This window comes from Podarcis muralis, chromosome 5 (genome assembly GCF_964188315.1).
Source record: "Podarcis muralis chromosome 5, rPodMur119.hap1.1, whole genome shotgun sequence".
Taxonomy (NCBI): domain Eukaryota; kingdom Metazoa; phylum Chordata; class Lepidosauria; order Squamata; family Lacertidae; genus Podarcis; species Podarcis muralis.
Genome location: NC_135659.1, coordinates 50,641,002 through 50,664,306, shown reverse-complemented (window position 1 = coordinate 50,664,306; position 23,305 = coordinate 50,641,002). Strand labels below are relative to the sequence as shown.

The 23,305-nt window shown below is 45.8% G+C and overlaps 1 protein-coding gene across 2 annotated transcripts in view; it reads left to right on the top strand.

Annotated features, from left to right (window-relative positions):
• ZSWIM5 (zinc finger SWIM-type containing 5) overlaps window positions 1-23,288 on the top strand; it is a 113,471-nt gene extending 90,183 nt beyond the window's left edge. For both annotated transcript variants that reach the window (XM_028733643.2, XM_077928782.1), the window contains exons 4-14: window positions 670-820; window positions 9,053-9,232; window positions 10,447-10,623; window positions 13,576-13,722; window positions 14,411-14,548; window positions 15,253-15,513; window positions 16,461-16,596; window positions 18,010-18,164; window positions 19,399-19,562; window positions 19,952-20,033; window positions 20,836-23,288. In XM_028733643.2, coding sequence (XP_028589476.2) covers window positions 670-820; window positions 9,053-9,232; window positions 10,447-10,623; window positions 13,576-13,722; window positions 14,411-14,548; window positions 15,253-15,513; window positions 16,461-16,596; window positions 18,010-18,164; window positions 19,399-19,562; window positions 19,952-20,033; window positions 20,836-21,698 — 2,454 coding nt within the window. In that variant the 3' untranslated portion in view covers window positions 21,699-23,288. The remainder of the gene's footprint in view (window positions 1-669; window positions 821-9,052; window positions 9,233-10,446; window positions 10,624-13,575; window positions 13,723-14,410; window positions 14,549-15,252; window positions 15,514-16,460; window positions 16,597-18,009; window positions 18,165-19,398; window positions 19,563-19,951; window positions 20,034-20,835) is intronic.
• Window positions 23,289-23,305: the final 17 nt, after the last annotated feature.

The following is a 23,305-nucleotide window of genomic DNA, read 5'->3' as shown; positions in this document are numbered from 1 at the left end:
TAGATTTCATCTGTTGAAGTCAGATTGTGCCTCTCTTGATTCTCAAGGGGGATTTCCTAGTTTGGATTGTCCAGCTGCCCTTGAATTAATAATAATAATAATAATAATAATAATAATAATAATAATAATAATAATAATAATAATAATAATATATTATTTGTACCCCGCCCATCTGGCTGGGTTTCCCCAGTCACTCTGAGTGGTTTCCAACAAAGATTAAAATGCAATAAAATGTCACACATTAAAAACTTCCCTAAACAGGGCTGCCTTCAGATGTCTTCTAAATGTCAGGTAGTTGTTTATCTCTTTGACATCTGATGGGAGGGCGTTCCACAGGGCGGGTGCCACTACCAAGAAGGCTCTCTGCCTGGTTCCCTGTAGCTTTGCTTCTCACAGTGAGGGAACTGCTAGAAGGACCTTGGCACTGGACCTCAGTGTCCAGGCAGAACAATGGGGGTGGAGATGCTCCTTCAGGTATACTGGGCCGAGACCTGAATAGACTCAGGTTAGATGAGGCTTGCTTCTTAGTGATGTGTCTTAACAACTATTTAAGGTAGCATGTTGGCCCATAGAAGTATGTAGTTCCACAGGCATGCAAAATATAGTTCCCATCTCTAAATGCATTCTGCATGTAACTGAAATAACACCTCTTTTCCTCCGCTGCCTTAGGTCCGTGAAATGCTGCGTATGAGAGATTCCAATGGCGCCAGGATGCTTACACTAATAACTGAACAGTTCATGGCAGATCCACGGCTTGCTCTCTGGAGACAGCAGGGAACTGGCATGACGGACAAATGCCGACAGCTTTGGGATGAGCTAGGTAAGTTTCTGTGTCTCTGTGTGTCCCATTAGAGAGAGGCCAGTTTGTCCAACCATTTGTGATGGGAGAAGCTAGAAGGAGTCCTTGTGGAAAACATGTCTGATGGACTGCATGGCATTTGCTGATCTGCTCTGGGCAAGTGGCTTCTGGAGGCAGCTAGAAACTGTACAGAGGTAGGAATGAGCATTCCATAGGCAACTGTGTACATGAGAGAAAGAATTATTTTGAGGGGAAGTTGATTCAAGAAGTAAACTTTTCCTTTCAGATTTAGCGACACAGGAAACTTCCTGATACCAGGTCAGTTTATTTGTCCAACTAGCTTCGTATTCTCCACAGCTATCCAGGGTCTCTGACAGAAGCCTTTTTCTCATCATCTGCCAGATTCTAATTTAATTGGAAATGCCAGCAATTGAATGTGGGAGCTTTTTATGCAAAGCATATGCTCTAAAACTATGGTGCCTCCCCAAGATATGGTTGTCCCCGTCCCCTTTTCACAGGCTTGAATTGCAATTTAATATCTGAGTTTGGAGAAACTTTTGCCCTCATGTTCTTTATCTGCATAGGAAATGAGTAATGCATAGAAAGCTAGCTTGCCTGCAGGCCACATCTTTGCCTTTTAGCAGCCAGGGCAAGTGCCTGCCACTGTCAGTTAGCGTAATAGAGGCCTGTAGGCTGCCATGCAAACAGCCTCTTTGAACTTTGCTTGTGGCTGAAAACTGGGGAAGAGATTTATATTCCAAGACAATCTGCCATAGCCTTTTATTTGGGAGATGGTGGTTGAGTTTGGATGTCACAACAAACCATGGTTTATCTTGATGAGAAAGAGCTGCAGTGAGCCTTTAGCGCTCTTTCGCCTCGCCCTCCCCCCGCCTGGCCGGGCTGCAAGAAAGAGATTGGAAGCTTCAGCTTCCATTTTTCACTGACTGCAATTTAACCAATGCTTTGAAGTGGGCTTGTCTCAAACAAACCATGGTTAGGATTAACCACAATTTGTCAGTTTGGGACAAAATGACAAGTTTTGGTTAATGTGAAACAAAAGTGAAGCTTCCAAGCTCTTCATGACTGCTAGTAATGGGGAGTGTGTGAACTCGAATTGTGGATTGTTCCTGTCATAATAAAGTTGATCAAATAAACCGTGTTTATTATGATGTCCAAATGCAACTGCTATATCTCTCAGGGCAGCTAGTATTTATCCTTCAAGCCAAGAAGCCTGCTGTTTCTATCGGCCAAATTGAGTAGTGTTTGATCCCGATTTGAAATGAAAATAGTGCTGCAGCCCAGGCCTGAAGTACAGCCGAGTTTGTACTGTTAGAGGTGATGAGAGGAATATTCTTGCCAGGCTGAACCCAGCACTGTGTTTGATCTTTAACAGAGAGAAAGAGAGAGAGACCAGGAGTGCAGTTCTGTATATCGGAATACTCAGTGCAACTCGTCAGTATAAATGTGTATATTTTCATGTATAATCTTGGCTGGGATAGCAGTAAGAGAGGGGGACACAGAGAGGCAAGGGAAAGAAGGACTGAGAGCCTTGGAGCAAGGAAATATGTGCCCACTGACCCCTGAAGAGAGCTCTGAAGTCCAGACTCCCCTTTCACAATTTGTTTCTAAGTCTTTAGCATATACTGCCTACATGTTTTCAGGGTTTTCTTTGCATTCATGAGAGAAAGCCTGTCTTTCAAGGTTTGTGCCAGATCCAGCAAAATCCTCTGGAAGCAACACTTCATAAGTGGGACCGCAAACCTGTCAGCCCAAAGCAGTCTGGGTTACCTGTATGGAAAGGCATAATGAGGATTGAAGAAACTATTCTTTGCACTTCTGGTTTAAAGTATGCATTGCTACCTTTTAGAGATGGTTTGCAGATTGTCATTCTCCCTTCTTTTGGGCAAGCCAGACAATTCCTATCCTTAGCCCCCCCACCCCAGCTGCCATGTCTGTTTGGGCTGTGTGGAGCATGGTCGCAAGAGTGTTGCAGGTACATATTAAATCATGCTCACAACATCAGCTAGGTGACAAACAGCATAGGCTTCTTCTCCTTATTTGGAGGCTGAGCGCTTCCCCCACTATGCCATTGCTGTGGGTGTATGTGTGTGCTTGCCCAACCATTTAAACATAAAGAGCACCATTTAAAGCACCATCAAGAGAGGAGGGAATGTGTGAGCCAGAGGCTCATTCATGTAATGCCAAATAATGGTTTGCGGAGCAAGGCTGCCCCAACCCTGCTCCTTAGACCTTTTCTGCCTCTTATGGACCTTATGAAAATTATGTATTCCTTCTCTCCAGAGCCAAAGAATATATCTCCCTTTTAAAGGCTGCAAACAACACTGGTCCACTGCCCCTCAGTAAGGCACTTCAACCTTTTCCTTTATAGGTTGGGGGGGGGCACCAAGTTAGAAAGCATTCTTTTATATTCCAGAAAGGCCTTACTGATCTTTGCAGGAAGAAGAAAGCTGGCCGTCCTGAACTACATGCTTTCAAGCTCAGGCTGAATTATTCCACTTGAAAGCCTCTATCTAGTTTGCAGTGTGAACTGAGATCTATGTTAAGCATAACAGCATCAACAAAGGTTCATCTAGCCTGGGAAGCCCAAAAGCGAGACATGAGCTCAATAGCCCTTTTTCATCTTGCTTTCCAGCAACTGGTATTCAGATCCATGGTTCACGGAAAGGAGGGCTTTTATTCCCAGTAACGTTGGACATTTCTTTAAAGCACAAATGGTGTGTGCAGATTATTCTGCCAGTTGAAACACAAGAGCAAAGCTAATATTGCCATTGCATGAGAATCTTTGGAGCTTTAATTGCTGCAGTGCACTATTGGAGATTAGATTCTAATTGTGAGAAGTAGATTGAAAACAGTTGGACTACAGCTTGACCTTAATCTCTCTGGAGACAGTTTATGTATTTCCTTTGTTTACATTTGGGGATTGGGCTAGGTTTGCAGGGGGGTGGGGTAGAGAGAATAAAATGAGGGGGAAATAGGCTTAGTTCAGATGAAACACAAAACAAACAAGCCTCAGGCTCCACAAGCTCCATTACCTCCCACACTTCCTGGTTTTCCATAAACTATAATTTGCCATTTTGTTTGGACTCAAGTCAATAGAGGAAGAGGAGGGAATGTGTGAGCCCAAGGCTTGTTCTTGTAGTGCCAGATTATGGTTTGGCATTATTACATCTGGACTTTGGGTTTTGGTTTCAGTTCAGTCAGTGGCACTGTGGTCACCTCTAGCCTCTCCTTATGATGGTGGTGTTCAAGATTCCTGTCCTCAGAAACATCTGCACATTGCGGAGGGTCTTGGGAGTGTGTTTCTAGGCACATTCTCAGTTTGTGTCAGCACCAGTGAGGCCTGAGGGGGTGGTCTAAGCTGCTACTCTATGCATGGACAAGTCCTTTCTCTGCCATTACAAATAATATCCTTGTGCAACTCCTTATAGGCATCTGTGAAATCCTGGCCATGGAAAACTGTGGTCTTAAGAGAAAAATGGTAAAGTTTTCCTTTTCTTAATCTACTATCATCCTGATAAAAATTCTTTTTTAAAAAGATCTAAAGGATAGACAATAGTTGAGTATACGTATGCCTATGCGAGAGAGATTTTGAAAGAGAGAAGAAGGTTGTGCTAAGAATTTTTTAATGAGATTTTATGAAAATGTATTTAATAAATAAATACATTGGTAACAGTATACAATTTGAGTGGAAGGAGCAGCTTTTTTATAAAGTGCAGCTAAAGGGTTTACGGTGAGACAGTTTTCTGGAATTGTGTCTGTTTTAAATGGATTGTGTCTATTTAATATTTTTAAGTGGGGCTATAGCTTAAAAGAGAATGTGCTTTGTATTCATAAGATCCCAGGATCCCTCTCCAGGTTAAAAAAGGACACAAGGAATTATTCTGGGTGGATTGGACATTACTGATAGATGAACCAGCACTGGAAGGCAAGTTCATGTGTTCAAGATGATATGGGCAATTTTAATATATGCACCTTTTCAAGGTGATATGGAAAAGCCAGTTGTGCAGTGACATAAATAGCAGTACTGATTACTAGGGCTTTTAGTATATGTACCACTTGGGCTAATTTTAGACTTAACCACTCCCATGTGAACTCTGCTGTGTCCTTTTCCATGATGCTTTCTTTGAAGCTGTAACATTTAATTACTGCTTACATCGTGCATGTCACCCAGTCATTGGAAAGTAGTCTGAAAGGCAAGGTATAACATTTTCAGATTAGATAGAGTGCCCATGCACACCAGCACTGACATCTCCAAGGATATGCCCACACAGTTGGGTGGTGCACAAGACATGAAGCATTTAAACACACCACATTGAGATGTCCTTTCGGCAGCTCTTACATGAATGTGATAACCTTAAAAATGTCTCAAACTCAAGCAAGCATTGATAACATTAGTCATATTCCATGAGTTCTCAGTCTGAAGAGAGAAACATACTTTAGCTAAAATCTACCTGTGTTTTGGAAAGGGTGGATCTTCATCATTCATATGAGAACCAACTAAAACATTTTTTTAAAATTGGTCAAACAAAGCTTAGTCCCCTAAATCAAATAATCAAGTGTTCAGCGTGCATACAGAGGCTAGGTGAGGGCAGGGCAGTTGAAGACTGCAGACCTAGAGACAGGCCAAGCATCGTAGGCTACCACAGATTGCAGAGTAAGCTTAGTTTGCAGATTGAGTTGCTGCAGAACATGCAAAGCACAGCATCCATACAGGTTGTCAGTTTTTCATTGCTCTTAGGCTCTGAAATAATGGTGTCAGCAGCAGTCAGGGCTTGCGCTAGAAAGACTATACAGAATATACTGGTTCTCATTCCATTTCCTTCAAAGCATATCCATCTGGACCTCTATCAAAGGTAACATAAGGTGGACATCTGGAAGCTTACCGGTACTTTGCATTGGTATTGTCCAAGAGGTAGGATACTATTGAGGATTGAACATACGCCAGATTCAGGAGTTCAGGTCAGGGATGTCTTGTTATTACTTGCACACTTTTCAGAAACCAAACATGGGCAAGTGCAATCTGATCCCCTTCCTTCCTTCCTTCCTTCCTTCCTTCCTTCCTTCCTTCCTTCCTTCCTTCCTTCCTGGTAGCAAAGTATTCTAAGTCTCACTTCAGTGGCAGTTCATGCATATCAAACTTGTGTAATAGTGGTTTCATTTGCATGTCATGGTAGACAAAGCTATGACTTACCAGGACTGTGAAAAGATGCTTGTTCGTGGAGAGGAACTCATACCTGCTTTGTTCCTCTCTAGTCTTTTTAGAACAGTGCAGCAGCTAAGCCAAGGAAACCTGGAATCATGGTTAAGGTTTGTTCTCCTTAACTATGATCTGTTTGCTATCATCACTTGTAATCCTTTGGATCTAACTCATTTGATGGAATACACTCAGTTAATTCTGCTGCCACTTTTTGTGGGCATCAAATAGGTCTTGCAGATCTTAGGGACATGTGTAGCTTGTCAGTTAGCTAACCAAATTCCTATACAGTTGTCACATGCAAGTTTGCCATCTATGCATAGAAACAAATTCTGCACTCCAACTCCTGGATTCTGTCATTCCAAATCTGAATAAAGTTCTCTTTTTCTTTTTCTCATCGTGTCCCCTGCTGCAAAAGTGCACATTCATGCAACAAATCACTTATGAAGAGGTAAATAGATATTCAAATTGGTGTGGACACAACCAGAGGAAAGGCATAGGCCCAGCCAGCCTTGTTCACACCGGATAGCTATGATGGTTTATAATTAACATCATATTTCTGTCTATATAAAAATATCAATGTTTGTAAGTTGAAGTTGGATATTTGCTGAAATAGAGACATTCTAAACAGTGCCAATGTAGGTTTCTGCTGTTCCCACACAAGTTGACAAACTATTTTTGTTGATTCTATAAGTCGGCTATGGTATCTTGAGGAAGCATTGCATATTTCCAAGTTGGCACTGCTGCAGTTTCAGCATCCACAAGAGAGATGTACAACTTTGATATGAATGAATAGCAAATTATACATTTATTGTCCAAGAAACATAATTGTGCAGGAATTATTTGTGCTTTAGTACTTCAAGGAAGTACCGCGATGTTAGTGGGCTCTGACCAGGGTTCTGTGTTAAGTCATATGTTGGTGACACAAATTCTGTGTAGCTTATTACCCTTCCCCAACACAGTAACTAGTATCAGATTTCAGAACAGGGCAATTAGAGAGCGGTCTATCCCCTGTCATTCACTTCCAGCAGCCTGAGGTTTAGATCAGCTGTTTTGTATAAACCCAAAGGAGAGTTTAGAAACCTGCCACCCAGGAGCCAGCGCTGTGAATTACTTTATGCTGAGCATCGTGGCACTCTCCCAGCCCTTTATCAAAAGAACTGACTCTTTAAATTGGCAGCGTTGGGGAAACAGCCCTGCTGCAGGCCATTGAACTCCATGGGAGGACTTGCCGGCTGGGAGACTTCAAAAGCCAGATCTATAGAGCTGCACTCTTTTACCCTGTATGGGAAAGGGAAAGAGACTCTTAGAAGTTCAAGGGTGGCTGCCCTGTATTTGTGGTTGGGCCCCAAAAGGAAATGCCAGGAACTGCCCCCAAACAGTTCCATGCCGCTGCTGTTCAGAATGCTCTGGAGGCGGAAAAAAGTCCTGCTCATTCTCCAGAGATTTGTGGAAAAGTCTGAGCTGCTTAAAAGAAGGCTGGAGAAGGAGATTAACAGACTCTCAAGTGGGGGTGAGGGCAAGATGAACAAAACAGAATGGGCAGACATGGATGGCTTTTGCTGCCCTATAGCCCAAACCTGCAGCCTACCAGATCTGAACAGAGCCCACCATCTGTGTGTGGAAGCCCACCAGGTCCTTGGCAGAGTTCCTGTTTTAGCAAACAGGCAAGTGCAAGAGGTTTACAGAGCCCCTGGTAGCCCCACACATAGCTGGTGGGCTCTGTGTTGCTTAGTAGGTCATATATTATGCAGACCTGCTGCAGTCTCTGGCTGCGAGTGGAATTGGTAATTTCCCAAGCCAGCAGGAAGAGTCCCAGTCAGTGCCAGTTGTGAGAGGAGAGCAGCCTGCTTAGTTGGAGTTGTGCAAAGCTCAAGATTAGCTCTGGATATAATGATACCTTTTCCTTACAGCATGTTCTGTTGGTGGAAATGTATGCAGGTTTTTGAGTTACATAGAACTCCTGCAGGCCATGAAATTGGCCCAATCAAACATATAACTGTGTGTGCATGCATGTGTGTGTGCTTTAGGACTAGCATAAACAGCTTTCTGCTATAGAGCTTTCACTGAAGGCTGAATTCTCTTCCTTGGCTGGAATAAGGTTCTGTACCACTGGACCAAAAGCTTGACACTATTTTTAGTATGGTATAGTTGAAATTGTCTTGCCTTTGCATGTAACTAAAATAAAAACATCAATGAGGTTGACTGCAGTCCACAAAAACGTATGCCATAATAAATTTGTTAGTCTTTAAAGTGCCACAAAACTTATTATTATTAACAAACAGGCATTGTATGTTGCTTTAGGGCAGATGTGGCTATTCTGTGGCTCTTCAGATGTTGCTGGACTATAGCTCCCATCAGCTCCTGGTAAGGGATGATGAGAGTTGTAGTCCAAAAACTTACATAACTATCTCTTCCATGCCTCTTCTATGCATTCTGATCACTCTTTTGTTTGACAGCTATGCCAAGATCACAGCAAGGAGTATTATGACAGCAGGGTGCTGTGAAAAACTTCAAGTTTGGGGAGAGTAGTTTTCAGAAATTAACATCAAAAACCTCTTCAATGTAAATAGACTGGAGAACAATGGCAGATGAAATGCCATTGTGATATTTCTTTTCTAAAGTGGAGCAATCGTTTACTGGGTAAAGATCAGGTTATCATTTGGAACTTCTGACTCTTGGGCTTGCTGCGGTATTTTAAAGCAGTCTTTGATGTGCAGTTCAAACAGGAATTTTGTCCTGGCAGATCGAAATAATCTCAGATGCATACGCAATTATTGTCTCCCAATTTCCATCTCTCAAGAATACAGTGGAGTTTCTGTATGGGAAAATGTTGACTTTAGCTATTTATTTGCTTTTATAAATCCTCCCTCCCAATGTGCAGTGCCTTTCCTTGAAGCAAGATGTGGATGTTTCTTAAAAAAAAATTCCCCAGGCAGGGAAACAATGTGGGGGCTGGGGGTAACCTTGCTGCATGCTTACACAAGATAGCAGTGAATAACTCCTTCTGCATTTCTGCACCTGGTTCATTCATACAGGGGCCCTGTGGGTGTGTGTGGTGTTAAATCCACACTGCACACTAGAAGAGAAGGGATGCTGGCTGCGACAGCTGCGGAAGTGGGGAGATATGGATGTCTGCCCGCTGGAGGATGGGAATTACGGCAATGAACTTCCCAACATCACTAGTGCACTTACTCAGAGCTCCAGTCACAGGCAAAGTAAGTTGGGGGGGGTGAGAGTGTCTTGTCTTCTGCTATGTAATGTTTTTCACACCGGGGAACCCCAGTGTTATAACAAGCTGTTGAGCAAACAAAAAACATCTGGAAAGACCCCGACTGTGCTCAAATATAAAAGCTTGCTCAGGTGAGAGATTATCCCTATTGTTGTCTCTGCATGCCAGTTGGTAGACTCCTCTATGGAAGTACCAGGGTGATGTTTACAGTATGGAGACAAGCAGCCCTATCAGTAGGAATTCTTCCACACTACAAACTTCATACATGTTCTGTTTAAAATAGCTCATTGAGAGGGAAACTGCTGAAATGCAAATGTTGCCTGGCTTGAATTCTTAGAGCTTTCGGAATACTGACTTTTCCCATTTCTATTTCTAGGTATCTCTGGTGGCTCATGCTTTCCCCACCCCATCCATTCTCTTGCTATCCTTCTCTTTATCCATGCTTGCTGGGTTTGGGTCATGGGAGGAATGGTTATCCAGGGAGGGCTGGGACTGCTGCAGGATTGGTCGTTTTGCATACTACTACTACAAACAAGAACCAATACATTTAAAAAGAAGAAGTTAAAGTTCAGTAAAGTCCCCTGGGCTGCATTTCATTGTGATGAAGCCCATTCGTATAGCTGGAACTTTAGGGTGAAGTCTGCACAAGCACCAGTGGTGTACTTTGTATTGTGAAGAGTCCATTGCAACCCTTGTAGAGAGAGGAAACTGCATCCGTTTTGTTTTGTAGGGTGTTTAGCAATTCTAAGCATAATTAGTTATTGGAAGCCTCCTCCCATTAAACTGCGAACGCTCCCACAGTTTGGATTAAAAACCCAAAGCTCCTTAACTGCCAGCCCTCCTCACCCTTTGGCCTCAAATCTATCTCTAAATTGGACAGCTATTTAGATTGAATGCATGCTGATTTGCCCTAATTAATTTATAGCAGTGGTACAATCTGGGATTTTCAAGTCTTTGCTTGCCAGCAGTCCTGCTGCAAGCAGGAGGGATATATTAGACATGCGTGGTAGCAAATCTCTAGTGAATTACTTTGTTTGGATATGGTTAAATTTTAAAAACATGGTGACAGGAAATTCTGCTTATTGTGGTGTGGTTTGTTGTGGTGATGGCTGAGCACCTCAGTGGTCAGACCCATGGTGGCAAACATTAACCAAGTCCATGCAACACACTTGGCTACCCTGTGTGCTCTTTTCCTTGTAGGCTCTTTAGCAAGGTCAAGACGCACAGTGTTCACTCGTGCCATCGAAGGTTGTGACCTGCACTGGCAGGATAGCCACCTCCAGCGGATAATCAGCAGCGACTTCTACATCTCTCCCTCTTATCAAAGGGAGGGTGAGGGCCTCCTCTTCAACTCACAAGGACAGCCTTTGTGGCTGGGTAAGTTGTTACTCTTCTTGGTAGCAGCCATTATGTTCTTGCTTGGTAGCACACTACTCTGGGGATTCCAGTATGCTGAAGGAAGAATATTGTGTTTGCTCAAGAGATGACTGGAAAATTAAATTTGGAATCCTACTCCGGTAAAATAAGAAAAGTACACATTTGTGGTCACTTTAGGGAAGAACACATCATCTACTCATCTTGTGGAACCTGAGAATTTATGGCATCTAATCATTTCCTATGCAGACTTGGGTCCCTTAACAGGAAGCTTGTGCCTGGCCTCAAAGACATCTTACCTGGCCTCTGGTCCTTTTCTTGGGATACCAAGGGACAGATTAATCTAAGCAGTTGTGTTAGTAGGAGCCAGCGTAACTAGTCCCGCAAGTGCAACAGGGTCTCCTCCCTCTCCTTCCCTGCACCTCTTAAATTGGCCTGTGGTTGGGGTTGGAAGAACCCCTCAAACAGAACACGGGGGAAGGAGAGGGGAGATAGTTCCATCTGGCAAGCAGAAATATTCGTGCTGATGGAATGGTCATATCGCACAACACTGAATTCCTTCCTTTCTTGAAACTTTCTCTGTTTCAGGATGGGAAAAGCCTTATACTGCACAGTAACTTAAGGCCGTTACCTTGGAGAAGTTTGTCCAAGGCTGTAATGCCAACAAAGATGGTTATCTGCCTGACACTAAACAGGAGACTCTACATCTGTGGTTCAAACATTAAGCTTCAGTAGCAGCTATACAGGAAGAAGATAGTGTGACACACACACACACACACACACACACACACGTGTGTGTGTGTGTGTGTGTGTGTGTGTGTCTGTCTGTCTGTCTGTCTGTCTGTCTGTCTGTCTGTGTCAGCAAGGCCAAAACCAAGATACCCAAACTCCTTCACACTGCAGATGTGCTTAGTCACATGTTGTCAGAGTGCTATAGGTGTGGTCATCACAGGAAGACAATTTTGCAGTTTCTCCCACAGTCTCTGCTTCTACAGCTGAGTACTCAGGCTGCACCATCAAGAGCAACATTTGCTATGCTCTTCAGAGTACTGAAGTTCAGGGACTCTCTAAAACCCCACCAGAGCTGAACCAACTGCACCAGCAGCCCAAGTGATTGCTTGGGGTGGCAATATCTTAAGGCGTGCCAGTGAAGCTGAGGGGTGCACCTGTCTCATCCCTTGCAGCAGATGTGCCTGGGCACAATTCAAGTACCACAGCCTGGCATCCATAGCAATGCAAGAGATCCTGAGTGGCACCATTTGAATCATGTGGAACAACCATCTGGAGCCACAAAAAGTTCTGGATGAAACTTTGCGTTATCCTGCTCCTCAGCCCTCAGTGGTTTACATAAATTCCTCCCTAGCTTGCGAGATGTCTGACTTGCCAAAGGAATTAATCCCACACGTTGTGATTCTGAAATGTTATTGTCTTGTCTTCCCACTCTCTGGGTTTTTTTGGAGCTCCTCCTAGAGGACATCAGCAGCACCATGGAATTGCTTTTGATTTGCCAGCAGCATTTGAATGATGCCGTGCTTTATGTGATGCACGATCACTAGAGATTCTTTTTGAAATGTTTGTGCCTCAAGCCTTCTGCTCATCTGTAGCCTTTAATAGCAGGAGATTTGGAGGAGGAAGTATAGCTGCATTTTAAAGGCCTTTGGAGACCTTGTAGAAAATGCTTCCTTTAGAGGAAGTCATGCTCCTCTGGCTTTGGCTTCTATGTTTCCCCACAGCAGAGACATTTGCGGAGGAGTGGGCCCTTTGTTGCTTCCCCCCGACCCCCATGCGTGTCGTCTGTTCCCCCTTATGACCTCTCCCTCAGAGTCGCAATCCTCTCCAAAGCAATTGTGACTTCAGGTGGAGATCAACCAGCAGGAACAGATGAATTTCTGTGCCACACAATGGTGTTGCTCACAGGGGCAAGCTGTTTCTGAGTAATTGAGATCCTCAGGAATGACGCAAAATGCACACTCGGTGGAGAAGTGCTTCCAGTCTGGGATTCAGGGAGCTGAGCCCAAGTTGCAGGATAAGATGCAAGGAGAGTTGAGAGATGTGAGGGGTGGAATAGCTAAGTGTGGCCCTTTTTAGGATGGAGCTGGATGCGGGGAACATTTTCAGCACCAGTTATACAAAGCAAATGCAGGTGCCTCTGTTCCAATAGAAATCCAGCATGCCAGAGAGAAGGCCAGGCTGAAAACCTTATCCTTTACTTGGCAGCTTTCCCTATGAAACACAGGTCTTTCCTACGAGGAAACATCTTAACATGCAATTCCTCACCTGCCAACTGGAACAACATGCACCACATGCTGTTTCTGCCTGTTTGGAATCAGCCATCATCTTCAAAGTGTCTGGCCATTGCACAAAGACTAGTTTCACTTGATGGAATATAGGCAGCTGCTGTATACCGAGTCAGACCCCTGGTCCATCCAGCTTTGCTTTGTTGATACTGACTGGCACCAGCTCTCCAGGGTTTCACACGGGGGTCTCTCCCAGGACTAGCAGGGATTGAACCTGGGGCCTTTTGCATAGAAAGCATGTTCTTCTCTTCCACTGAGCCCTCCCCTTAACTTGATGGGTGGTGTAGGACTTGGTTGCATTGGAAAGTAAGAGGTGGGTCCTTTATTGTTTCTGGCAGGAGCAACAGTGGGCTGGCAGGATTAGGAGCTGAACCATGTGATCAGAATAACATAGGACAGCCCACTTGGGTCTTTGCCACTTCAGATTACAGGTGGAGGACTGTATATTTGGAAATTCTTCTATGTAAAACAACAACCCCACGTAATATTTATGCGCACATGGTTTGGTTCTAATAAAGAACAAGGCAACAAAATAGAGAATTTAGATACAGAAATTGAATCCCAAGCTCCTGATCATAGAGTTGATTTGCTTACATAGACAATACCATTTGCCTATATTGCCAGCTTAATTGCACACGCTGTTTGTATTATGCCACAGAACACGTTCCCACAGCCTGTGCCCGTGTCGATGCCCTTCGTTCCCATGGATACCCTAAGGAAGCACTCCGCCTAACGGTGGCTATTATCAACACCCTAAGGTTGCAACAACAGAGGCAGCTGGAGATATACAAGCATCAAAAGAAAGGTATGAGTTGGCCTGTTGTTGTGGGTTTAGGCTAGCTGTCGAAGGATAGTTAGGTGCTTTTATGAGCATTGTAGGGCCCAGCAGGAGCTGCCTAGAGCTTTTCCAAACAGTAAAACAACAACAGCCCCCAAAACCCTCTTCCAGCATTTTAGACTCATTCCACCTCCTGAGAGCACCTGTCCCTGGATAGCTGAAGAGACAGCTGGTGAATTGGCAGAGGCAGCTGAGATGGAGGGGGAGGGAGGGTAGGATTCTGGTCCCATTATCAAGGATGAACAGATCCAACAGCTCCCCATAGGATGGGTGTGTCAAGTTGTTGGACAACGGCTTTGCTCATCCTAGAATTCTGCTTATCATGCCCTTGCAGCTGATGCTGAAACTCTGTGCTGACTTTACCAATAAAGCCTTTGGGAATTTCCCAAGCCGAGAGTCAAAGTCTTTTGTCTGAGGTTGGGAGCCAGGACAGTGACCAGCTCACCTTGCCTAATAGTAAGCTCAGTCTTGTCACAATGGAAGAACATGGTACCAACACAGCAAAAGGAAAGGGAAGTGTATACAGGGGAGACTTGACTGTCCTCTGCCAGGCTTGTGAAACTTTTTGCCTTGGAAGATGGAACCAGAGGAAGGATCATAAGTAATTACTGTGGGATTTTCTCCCCACTCCCCTTATTCTATTTGCCTACTCCAGAACTGCTGCAGAGAGGAGCAACCACCATCACAAATCTGGAGAGCTGGGTGGGGCACCCCCTCAATCCCATTGGATGCTTATTTCTCACTTTGACAGAAGCATGTCGAGTAGAGGATGAAAACTGCCTTGAAATTTCAGGTATGAGTATATGAGAGCCCCAGACTGCCAAACCCTGAGCCCAGAGCAGAGTTTCTGCTCTTTCCCTGAGCTTCCATGTTGGAGTCATTTTCAAGTTTCTGCTGTTGCAGTCTATAGAGTTGGAAGAGGCTATTCTGTTGTGGTTGGATTCCTGTGGGACACCCTGTACTGACCAGAGGAAGAGGTCTTTGGGCAAACCGTTTCTGTGAAATATGCAAAAGCCAGTTGTTGATCCCAGAAACAAGACTGTCTGAGTGTTCAGCTGCCTCTGGCCCAACATACCCTGTCAATCAGGGAGGGAGAAACTGTAGCCCTCCAGATATTGCTGGTGTCCAACTTCCATCAACCCCAGCCAGCATGGCCAGAGTTGAAGGCCAATGGCAACTGAAAAGTCATAAGTTTTCTCTCCCTGCTGTAGGTGAATTGAGGGGCTCAGGTGCTTTATGGCCTTCCTACCTTGCAGCTCCCCAGTGCCGGTATGAATTAAAGAACTGTGAAGCTCAACACAGCTCAGCCCAGTACATCTGGTCATGTGAGCAGTGCCAGGAGGCAGGCACTGTGCTGTCTTCTAAAAGCAAGTAGGCTAAGAAGGACCAATGGCAGTGATGGAGCCAATCAGGCTATGAATTTTGGAAGGAGGCAGGAGGGAGACCCTACCTGCAGGCTGCACTGCCCATCTTATTGATAACTCTCTTCTCCATCAGATGCTGGTGATGCCAAGCCTCCCGTGTATCAACATGTGCCTGTGGCCAATAGTTGCCCTGAGAGCGGGGAATCCTACCTATCCCTCGCTTTGGAAGTTGCACTGATGGGGATGGGGCAGCAGCGGGTGATGCCGGAGGGCCTTTATGCTCAAGACAAAGTGTGGCGCAACGAGGAGCAAATCATTGCCCGCTTGCAGGAGCTGCAGCTGGACGCTGTGCTGGTGCAGACGCTACGCAAACAGTGTATCCTGCTCCTGGAAGGTGAGAGGACTGAGATGTTGCCCTCAACTGCTCTGGAGGAAGGAGGCTGAACCTACCACCCTGAAACAGTCTTAAGTTGCCTGCATTAAGCAGTATATTCCGCAGAAAACCCCCCTTGATCACAATAATTTATACCAATCATGTATGGATGGTCAGAAGGATATCTGAATGGAGCAATGTATGTATTATGGGATGGGGGTTGGGACCATAACGAGATAGGATCTCAAAAAGACATGTTCTCAAAGAGAGGTACTCAGTATAGATATTCCCTGAGCACTAGAAATCCCACCAAAACAAAAAAACAAGCCCCTCTTCTTATGCTTTTACTTGATGCTCTCCATACAGTTTGTTTTCCCCAATTTCTCCTACACTCACAAACCTGCTTAAAACACACAGTGCTGTTTGAGGAGGTTTTTCAGTGAAAAGGAATCTGTTGCAGTGGGGATTGCAGCTCCTCTGTCGCAAGGCTCCCCACTTGCAGCTGTGTCGAGAAGGAAATCCAAGTTAGCCTCTTGCAAATTTCTGCTTTCCCCATGCTCTCCACTGTGCCAGCATTTTCAAACCTCTGCAGTCCCCGTATATGGAGGAGGAGTTCAGTGTGTGGCCAGAGCAGCAACGGGGGGGCGGGGGGGGCGGCAGGGAGAGTGTCTTTTGCCCCCTGCTAGCTTCTGGTGCATCAGGAAGAAGGGGAGCAACAGCAGGCCTTCCGTGTGATGGTTAAAGGGGCTGTGCGTCTGATTTCTTTGGGTCTGCAATTTCAAAATCAAGTAGGCCCTCCCCGATACTTAGGAACCCAGCTTCTTTGGTCTGAATCTCTACTATGTAACAGAGGCCAGTTGGGAGGTATCCTCTTGCTTGCGGGACTGTTGAGCCAGCAAAACTCTCTGGCTTAAATTCAAAGGGTCTGGTTGCAGGATAGATGCTGACATGGCTCTGCTCCTGACTAGGTGGCCCTTTCAGTGGCCTGGGCGAGGTCATCCACCGCGAAAGCGTCCCCATGCACACCTTTGCCAAGTACCTGTTTTCTGCCTTGCTGCCCCACGACGCTGACCTGGCCTACAAGCTGGCACTGCGCTCCATGAGGTTGGTACCGCGTTTCCCCTTTCTTCATTTAATAAAAGGCAGCTTGCAATACGAAGGTCTGAACGGCAAGTGTCCCCCCACCCCCACCCCAAGATTGCTCTGCGTCTTCAATTATTCTGTCCTCAAACTTCTCCAGCATCCAGTTAGCTACAGTACTATTTATTTTCCTGGCAGGTTTTTCAAGGAAGAATTAGTATGCATTTTCCTTTAAAAAGGAATGCAAAGACAAAGTTACTGATTAGCAGGTGCAGTTGGTCTGTTTCATCAATAGGCTGTTTATTTCTTACTTATATAGGTGGGTTGTTTTTTGAAAACGGGTATTTTAGTCAGAACAGCATTCTGAAATTCTAAGGACCCAGTAGTTCTAGTATCGTCACATGGGTTTCAGGCAAATTGTAGCAATGGAGTACAGAACTGGAGGGTTGGGAATGCTCCCTGATGGGGACCCAACATAACACCCTTAGTAACCAATGCAAAGAGTCTGCTTATAGCTGCTCCTGCCAGATAGAAGAGCCGGTCCCCATGACACAACCAAGCTGACACATGGACATGCAAGATCCCAGGAGAGGAGGCTTTGCTTCATCCTGGCCTTTGACTGCTGCACCATGGCTCACAATGTTGTTGGAATGGGGATTCCGGCTTAAGCTCTCTCCTCACTATCCATGAGCAGCAACCCTCAGCTATGGCCTGGCAGTAGGAAGGATGGGGGGTGGGAGAAAAGCAGCTGCAAAGTGTGGGAGCCCTGCACGTCCACGGAGTCTCACTGAGCCATAGCTTGTTTTGTTGTGTCGTGTGAACCAGATTGTGTAGTGTGTTGAAAAGAGTAAGCAGGCTAGGACTGGATAGAGCAATGCCTTTGGTCTCTTGGGTGGTACCTTTGTTCTTCTTATCAGGAAGGGCATAACAGGAAATGCAGGAAGCCATCAGGTGTTGTAGTGGCTGTGTGTCCCAGCAAACAGGTTGGTCTGGGAGGGAGAGTTCTGGTTTCCAGAAGGCTGGGGGGGGGAGAAGCTTTAAATAGAAACATGTGAGCAGGTAGCTCCAAACTGCAGCAGATGCCCTGGGGCAAGACAGCCCCCCTTCCCCGCCATCTCTAAGCAAAACCAGATGACTGCTGTGTGCAAATCATGCTTGGCTCTGACATAAAAGCACAAGAGGGGGATGTTTCTAAACTTATATTTTTCTTTACAAGTTTATAAATCACTCCTTAGTTCTCTCTAGTGGCCTTTCAAGTTTTGTTCAAGGCTGGTCTTGCATCCATATGTTGTAGAAGACCTCAAGGTTTACTACAGAGTTGTTATTACAGACAGCATACCATGGACAAAGAAGGCCAAAAAATTTTTTAGACTGACCCAACCCCTGGCAGGTATCCCTTCTTCACTGGCCTGACATTGCTGGTTTGGTTCTCCCTAGGCTGCCCGTTCTGGAGACGACGGCCTCAGGCGACGTCACCCACCCTCACCATATTGTTTCAGTGGTGCCTAGCAGATACCCGCGCTGGTTTACTCTGGGACACTTGGAATCACAACAGTGTGAACTTGCTTCCACTATGCTGACAGCAGCCAAAGGTGGGTGAAGGACTCCTTGCGTAATGGATTGTAGCCACCAGAAACACTAGCTGGCTTGCTCACTATTTGGACCTGTGCAATGAAGAAAGCCAGTGTGGTTCAAAAAAATCAATGAAGGACAGCTTTGGCCATTGGTGGGTGGGTTGACTCACACGTTTTGGGTGGTCCTTGGACAAGGTAGCCTCAGTGAGCACTCCCTTCCTATCTCTGCTGCCCCATAACTTGCGCTCTTCTTCTACGCACAGTCCACCCACATGGCATTTCCTTGAGAACTGGTTTTATGAGGCTCCAGCTAACTGCTGTCTCTGTTCCTTGACCTTGCAGCAAGGACTTCCAGTTTTATTTACAGGCGCTCACTTAATCAGTTTGGGGCATGCCCTATAGAGAAATGTGATCATTGCAACATTTCTGGCCTCTGTTTATCGTCAGGGCTTTGGCTTTCATTACTTAAAACTCCCATTACTAAATTTCCATCTTTATTAGGATGTCTGCGGCGTGTAGGATGAGCTCTCCTGGCTCAGACCAAATGTCTAGCATCCCGCTCCCGACCCTGGAGAGCCACCACTAGGGTTCATCCACATTTCTTCCTGTCCTACTGCTTTCTCCTGGGGAAAACCACTCTCTAACGCTCAGTCGGAGCAAAGGGCAATTCAGGTTTTCTCCAGATTGACCTTTGCTCTGATTTAGCACTAAAGAGCATGTTTTCCCTTGGAAAGGAGCGGTGTGAGGGAAAAACCACTTGGGACTTGTGGCTAGAAAGTGCAGGTGAAAAGGAAAACTTCTTGGACTCATGCTTTCAAGGCATGGGACAAGCAGAAGTGTGGAGGAGCCCCTGGTCAGTGTAGACAATACTGAGCTAGATGGTCTAAATGGTCTGACTCAGTATATGGCAGATTCCTTTGTTCCTCTTGTTGTTGTTCTCCACAGGATATTTGCTTGAGTTGAGAAAGGCTGAAGTGGGTAGAATTTGGGGGTTGAGGAGGGGTCAAGTGAACACTTAATAGAGCAGACGAGAAGGCTTTGATCTGAAATTCAAGGTGTCCCTTTTATGTACACTTCATCCCAATTCTCGCCAGCAAGGCTGTGAGGGAAAGGAAGAATCCACTTTTCTGCTCTGCTCCCAGATGTTTAGGAGTGCAGTACTGTCTAGTTTAATTGTGAGAATGCTGATGTCTTAGTAGGGAGTTGGCAACCTGCCAGGCAGTAGGTGAGCTCTTTCCTGTCTCCAATCCAGGGGACATGCTGCGCCTACGTACGGTTCTGGAAGCCATTCAAAAGAACATCCATTCCTCCTCTCTGATCTTTAAGCTGGCCCAGGATGCCTTCAAGATTGCCACACCTGCGGATAACAACTCTGACACAACCCTGCTCAATGTGGCCCTGGAGCTGGGACTGCAGGTAAGGGAGAGAGGCGATCGCTAGGGAAAGCGGGGAACTTTCCAGGGCTATGGCAAGCCTCCCTTGAAGCCAGTGGTAGAGTCTGGACCTGGCTCAGAACTTGGGCATTCTTGCTGCTTTTAGGGTGGACTCTTAACCTGCAACTCTACGTGTTAATTAATGGACAGAATTTACCGACCACCTGAAAAGTTCAAAGCAGCTTAGACTTCATCCAAGGTAGACTTCATCCAAGGAGCTTATGAAGCCAGTTCTGCTTATTTTCTGCAGCAGAAATACATCCAGTCTTCATATCATTCTCTGGGTTATACAGGGTTATACTGATCTAGGAAAGTGCAAGCTTTGTGACTGTCTCTGGGAAGTAATCATTGTCCACTCATTTGCCTTTCCAGGTAATGCGCATGACCCTATCAACCTTGAACTGGAGACGGAGGGAAATGGTGCGATGGCTGGTGACCTGTGCTACAGAAGTGGGTTGGTATCTCTCATTCACACATCTTGCAGGGAGGCTGCTGCCCAAAGCGAGTCTGTACATTCTGATGAGCCAGTGGCAGGTCCTGCTCACACAAAGGATAATATTATTTAAGACAACACTTTCAAGTGTTAAAAGGACTTCACATCTTGCTGAAATCCTCATAACAATTATGTTAGATGGGCACTGATCATCGCCATGTCTCAAATGTGAGGACTGAAAGAGAAGGGCTTGCCTGAGAACTCTTGCTGAGTTTGTGGCGGAGGTAAGATTCAAATCAAGGACATCTTGAGTCATTGCTTCATGTCTTGCAGGCTACATGCATCAGCACCCAAACATCTACAAATGTAGCTGCTTCCCATGTGATAAGATCCCTGCACTAGCAAAACAACAGCAACAGATAAATGTAATTTTATACTAAGGAAGATACCATTGTGTTCAGCTTTTAAAAACATCTGTTTTTTTGGCTAACATAAACCAGAGGCCTTCCACCTATAATGTTAAGCCAGACACTAAGCTTCCTGTGATCATAGCAGTTTTGGTTACTGGCACAGCCCTTCATTGTGAGCCTTGCCAAATTTAGCAGTGATGTCCAGCTTCCAGGATACAGACTAAGAGGTTAGGGTGTGGCTGACTTAGCCTGCACCTTTGTATCACTGCAGAGCCCAATGACCATAATATTTATGAAGACTGTTTTGAAGCAGTCACTCGGCTCTTTTTTTGCCACTGCCACATACTCAAGTGCTCCAACATCATGCTTGCCACTTTACTATTGGTTGAAAAGCTTGTGCTCCATTCTTGCAGGTGTACGAGCCTTAGTCAGCATCCTGCAGAGCTGGTACACCCTCTTCACCCCGACTGAAGCCACCAGCATAGTAGCAGCGACGGTGATGTCCCACACAACCATCCTGCGCCTCAGCCTGGACTACCCGCAGCGAGAAGAACTGGCCAGCTGTGCCCGCACACTGGCCCTGCAGTGCGCCATGAAGGATCCCCAGAACTGCGCTCTCTCCGCCCTGACCCTCTGCGAGAAAGACCACATCGCCTTTGAGACTGCCTACCAAATTGTGATAGACGCTGCTTCCACAGGCATGACTTACTCGCAGCTTTTCACCATTGCACGGTACATGGAGCACCGTGGGTACCCTCTGCGGGCGTTCAAGCTGGCATCTCTCGCCATGACCCACCTCAACCTTGCCTATAACCAGGACACGCACCCGGCCATCAACGACGTGCTTTGGGCATGTGCGCTCAGCCACTCTCTGGGCAAGAATGAGCTGGCGGCCATCATCCCACTGGTGGTGAAGAGCGTGCATTGTGCCACGGTGCTGTCCGACATCCTGCGCCGCTGCACCATGACAGCCCCGGGCCTTGCAGGGATTCCTGGCCGCAGGAACTCTGGGAAACTGATGTCCACAGACAAAGCGCCTTTGCGCCAACTGCTGGACGCGACGATAAGCGCTTACATCAACACGACGCACTCTCGGCTCACCCACATCAGCCCGCGGCACTACGGGGAGTTCATAGAGTTTCTCAGCAAAGCTCGGGAGACTTTCCTCCTGGCTCAGGACGGCCACATTCAGTTTGCGCAGTTCATAGACAACCTCAAGCAGATATACAAGGGCAAGAAGAAGCTCATGTTGCTAGTGAGGGAGCGGTTTGGATGAGCTTCTGCATTAGTTGAAAAAAAGAAGAAGGAAAGAAAGAAGGAACCCTGATCCCTGTTGGTGGAATCATGCCTACTGGGCCAGACGGACTATGTTTTCCATCCAGAGAGGATTCCTGGATTATTATTATTTTGAGGAACGTAAACCAAAAGCAGCACGGCAGGAAGGGTTTGCTTCCCACCCACTCGCAAACACCTCGGCAATACCAAAAGCTAACCAGGAAAAATTGAATACCTCTTTCCCAAAGGGCATGGCGGATGGAGGCTGAAATGCAAACCACCTCGAAGGAGGCATGGTAATGCGTCGCTCAGCCTCTTGCGTTGCCACCTTGGCTCTTGGCTGGTGGCCTTGTAAGAGGTGCAGCCTGCCAAGACGGGCACATTTCACCGTTTTCTTTTTTGTGAAGATCCTTAACTGAAAAAAATACCTAACGTTAACTGTTCTCAGGGATTGCTTTACTAAAAGTAACAGAAGCATTTATGATACTGTAAATACGATAGTATATGTGTCGATTATTAAATTGTAAAGTTCTAATTATTTATAATTATTCTCTTTTTGTTTGGGGGATACTTGAAATGTGTTGTGGGCTGGGGATTTTGGTTTTGTTAAGCATATCCGAACATGAGAAAAAATGAACATTTCTCAGGTTCCCCGCTCCACCAGCACTGTTGGTGAAGAGGGGCTGGTGGGTGGTGTCTGATGAGTAGAGAGGATGGACCAAGAGTTCATGCAGAACCACCGCGACACAACAGCCCTGGAAGAGAGGAGACCAAGGTGGAAATGGCCAAGCCTGCCATCAGGGTGTGTGGACTTGGCCCATGGGCTGTTAGCCACAGCACTCACCCTGCCTCTGCTGGTTTATGCTGTGGTTCCAGTTATGGAATACAAAGACCCCAGGAAGCCAGATTGTTGGCTGTGAAACAGTTGGGCCCATAATGTAAATAATCGATTTTTTTGGCCTTCCTCCACATGCCTATGGATAGATGCGTGCAAGAGCTGCATGCTATATGCGCGTGGGAAGATGCGTCTTTCCTTTGGCAGATGGGGAGCAGGGAACACATTTTTCTCTTGCTTATGTGTGTCTTTTATTTTCAACTCCATTTCTAAACCGTTGCCTTTGATGGCACCTGCAGAGTCTGGTGCCCTCTGGAGGACAGCCTTCCTGGTCCCATTTCTTGCTGCTCCACCTCCCACCACTGCTTAAGTGGTTCATCTTAATTTTTTAACTTCTTCCAATGAAGAATAAAGTTGGGGGGGGGGGTAGGAAGCAGGAGCAACACGGCTCTTCCACTTGTCTTTGTGTTCCCCTGTTCCAGTGTGTCCTAGTTTTAAAAGGGGCAGGGAGGGAATGGGGTGGGGTGGGGCAGGGGTCGGGCTGAAGGGTAGCTTAGAAAATGTGGATTAAAATTACCTACTGTCTGACTCCAGTTTTGTTTTTCACAATACTCTGAGAAAACTGGGCCAGGGAAACCCAGCTCACCCCAGTATTTGTTGCCATAGAAGTATCATTCTTCACGTCTGACTTATTTTATTTTGTGTACAACCTCTTGACCCAATGTTTAATAAAAAAGAAGGAAGATGTTCATACCACTTCTGTATCACTCCAG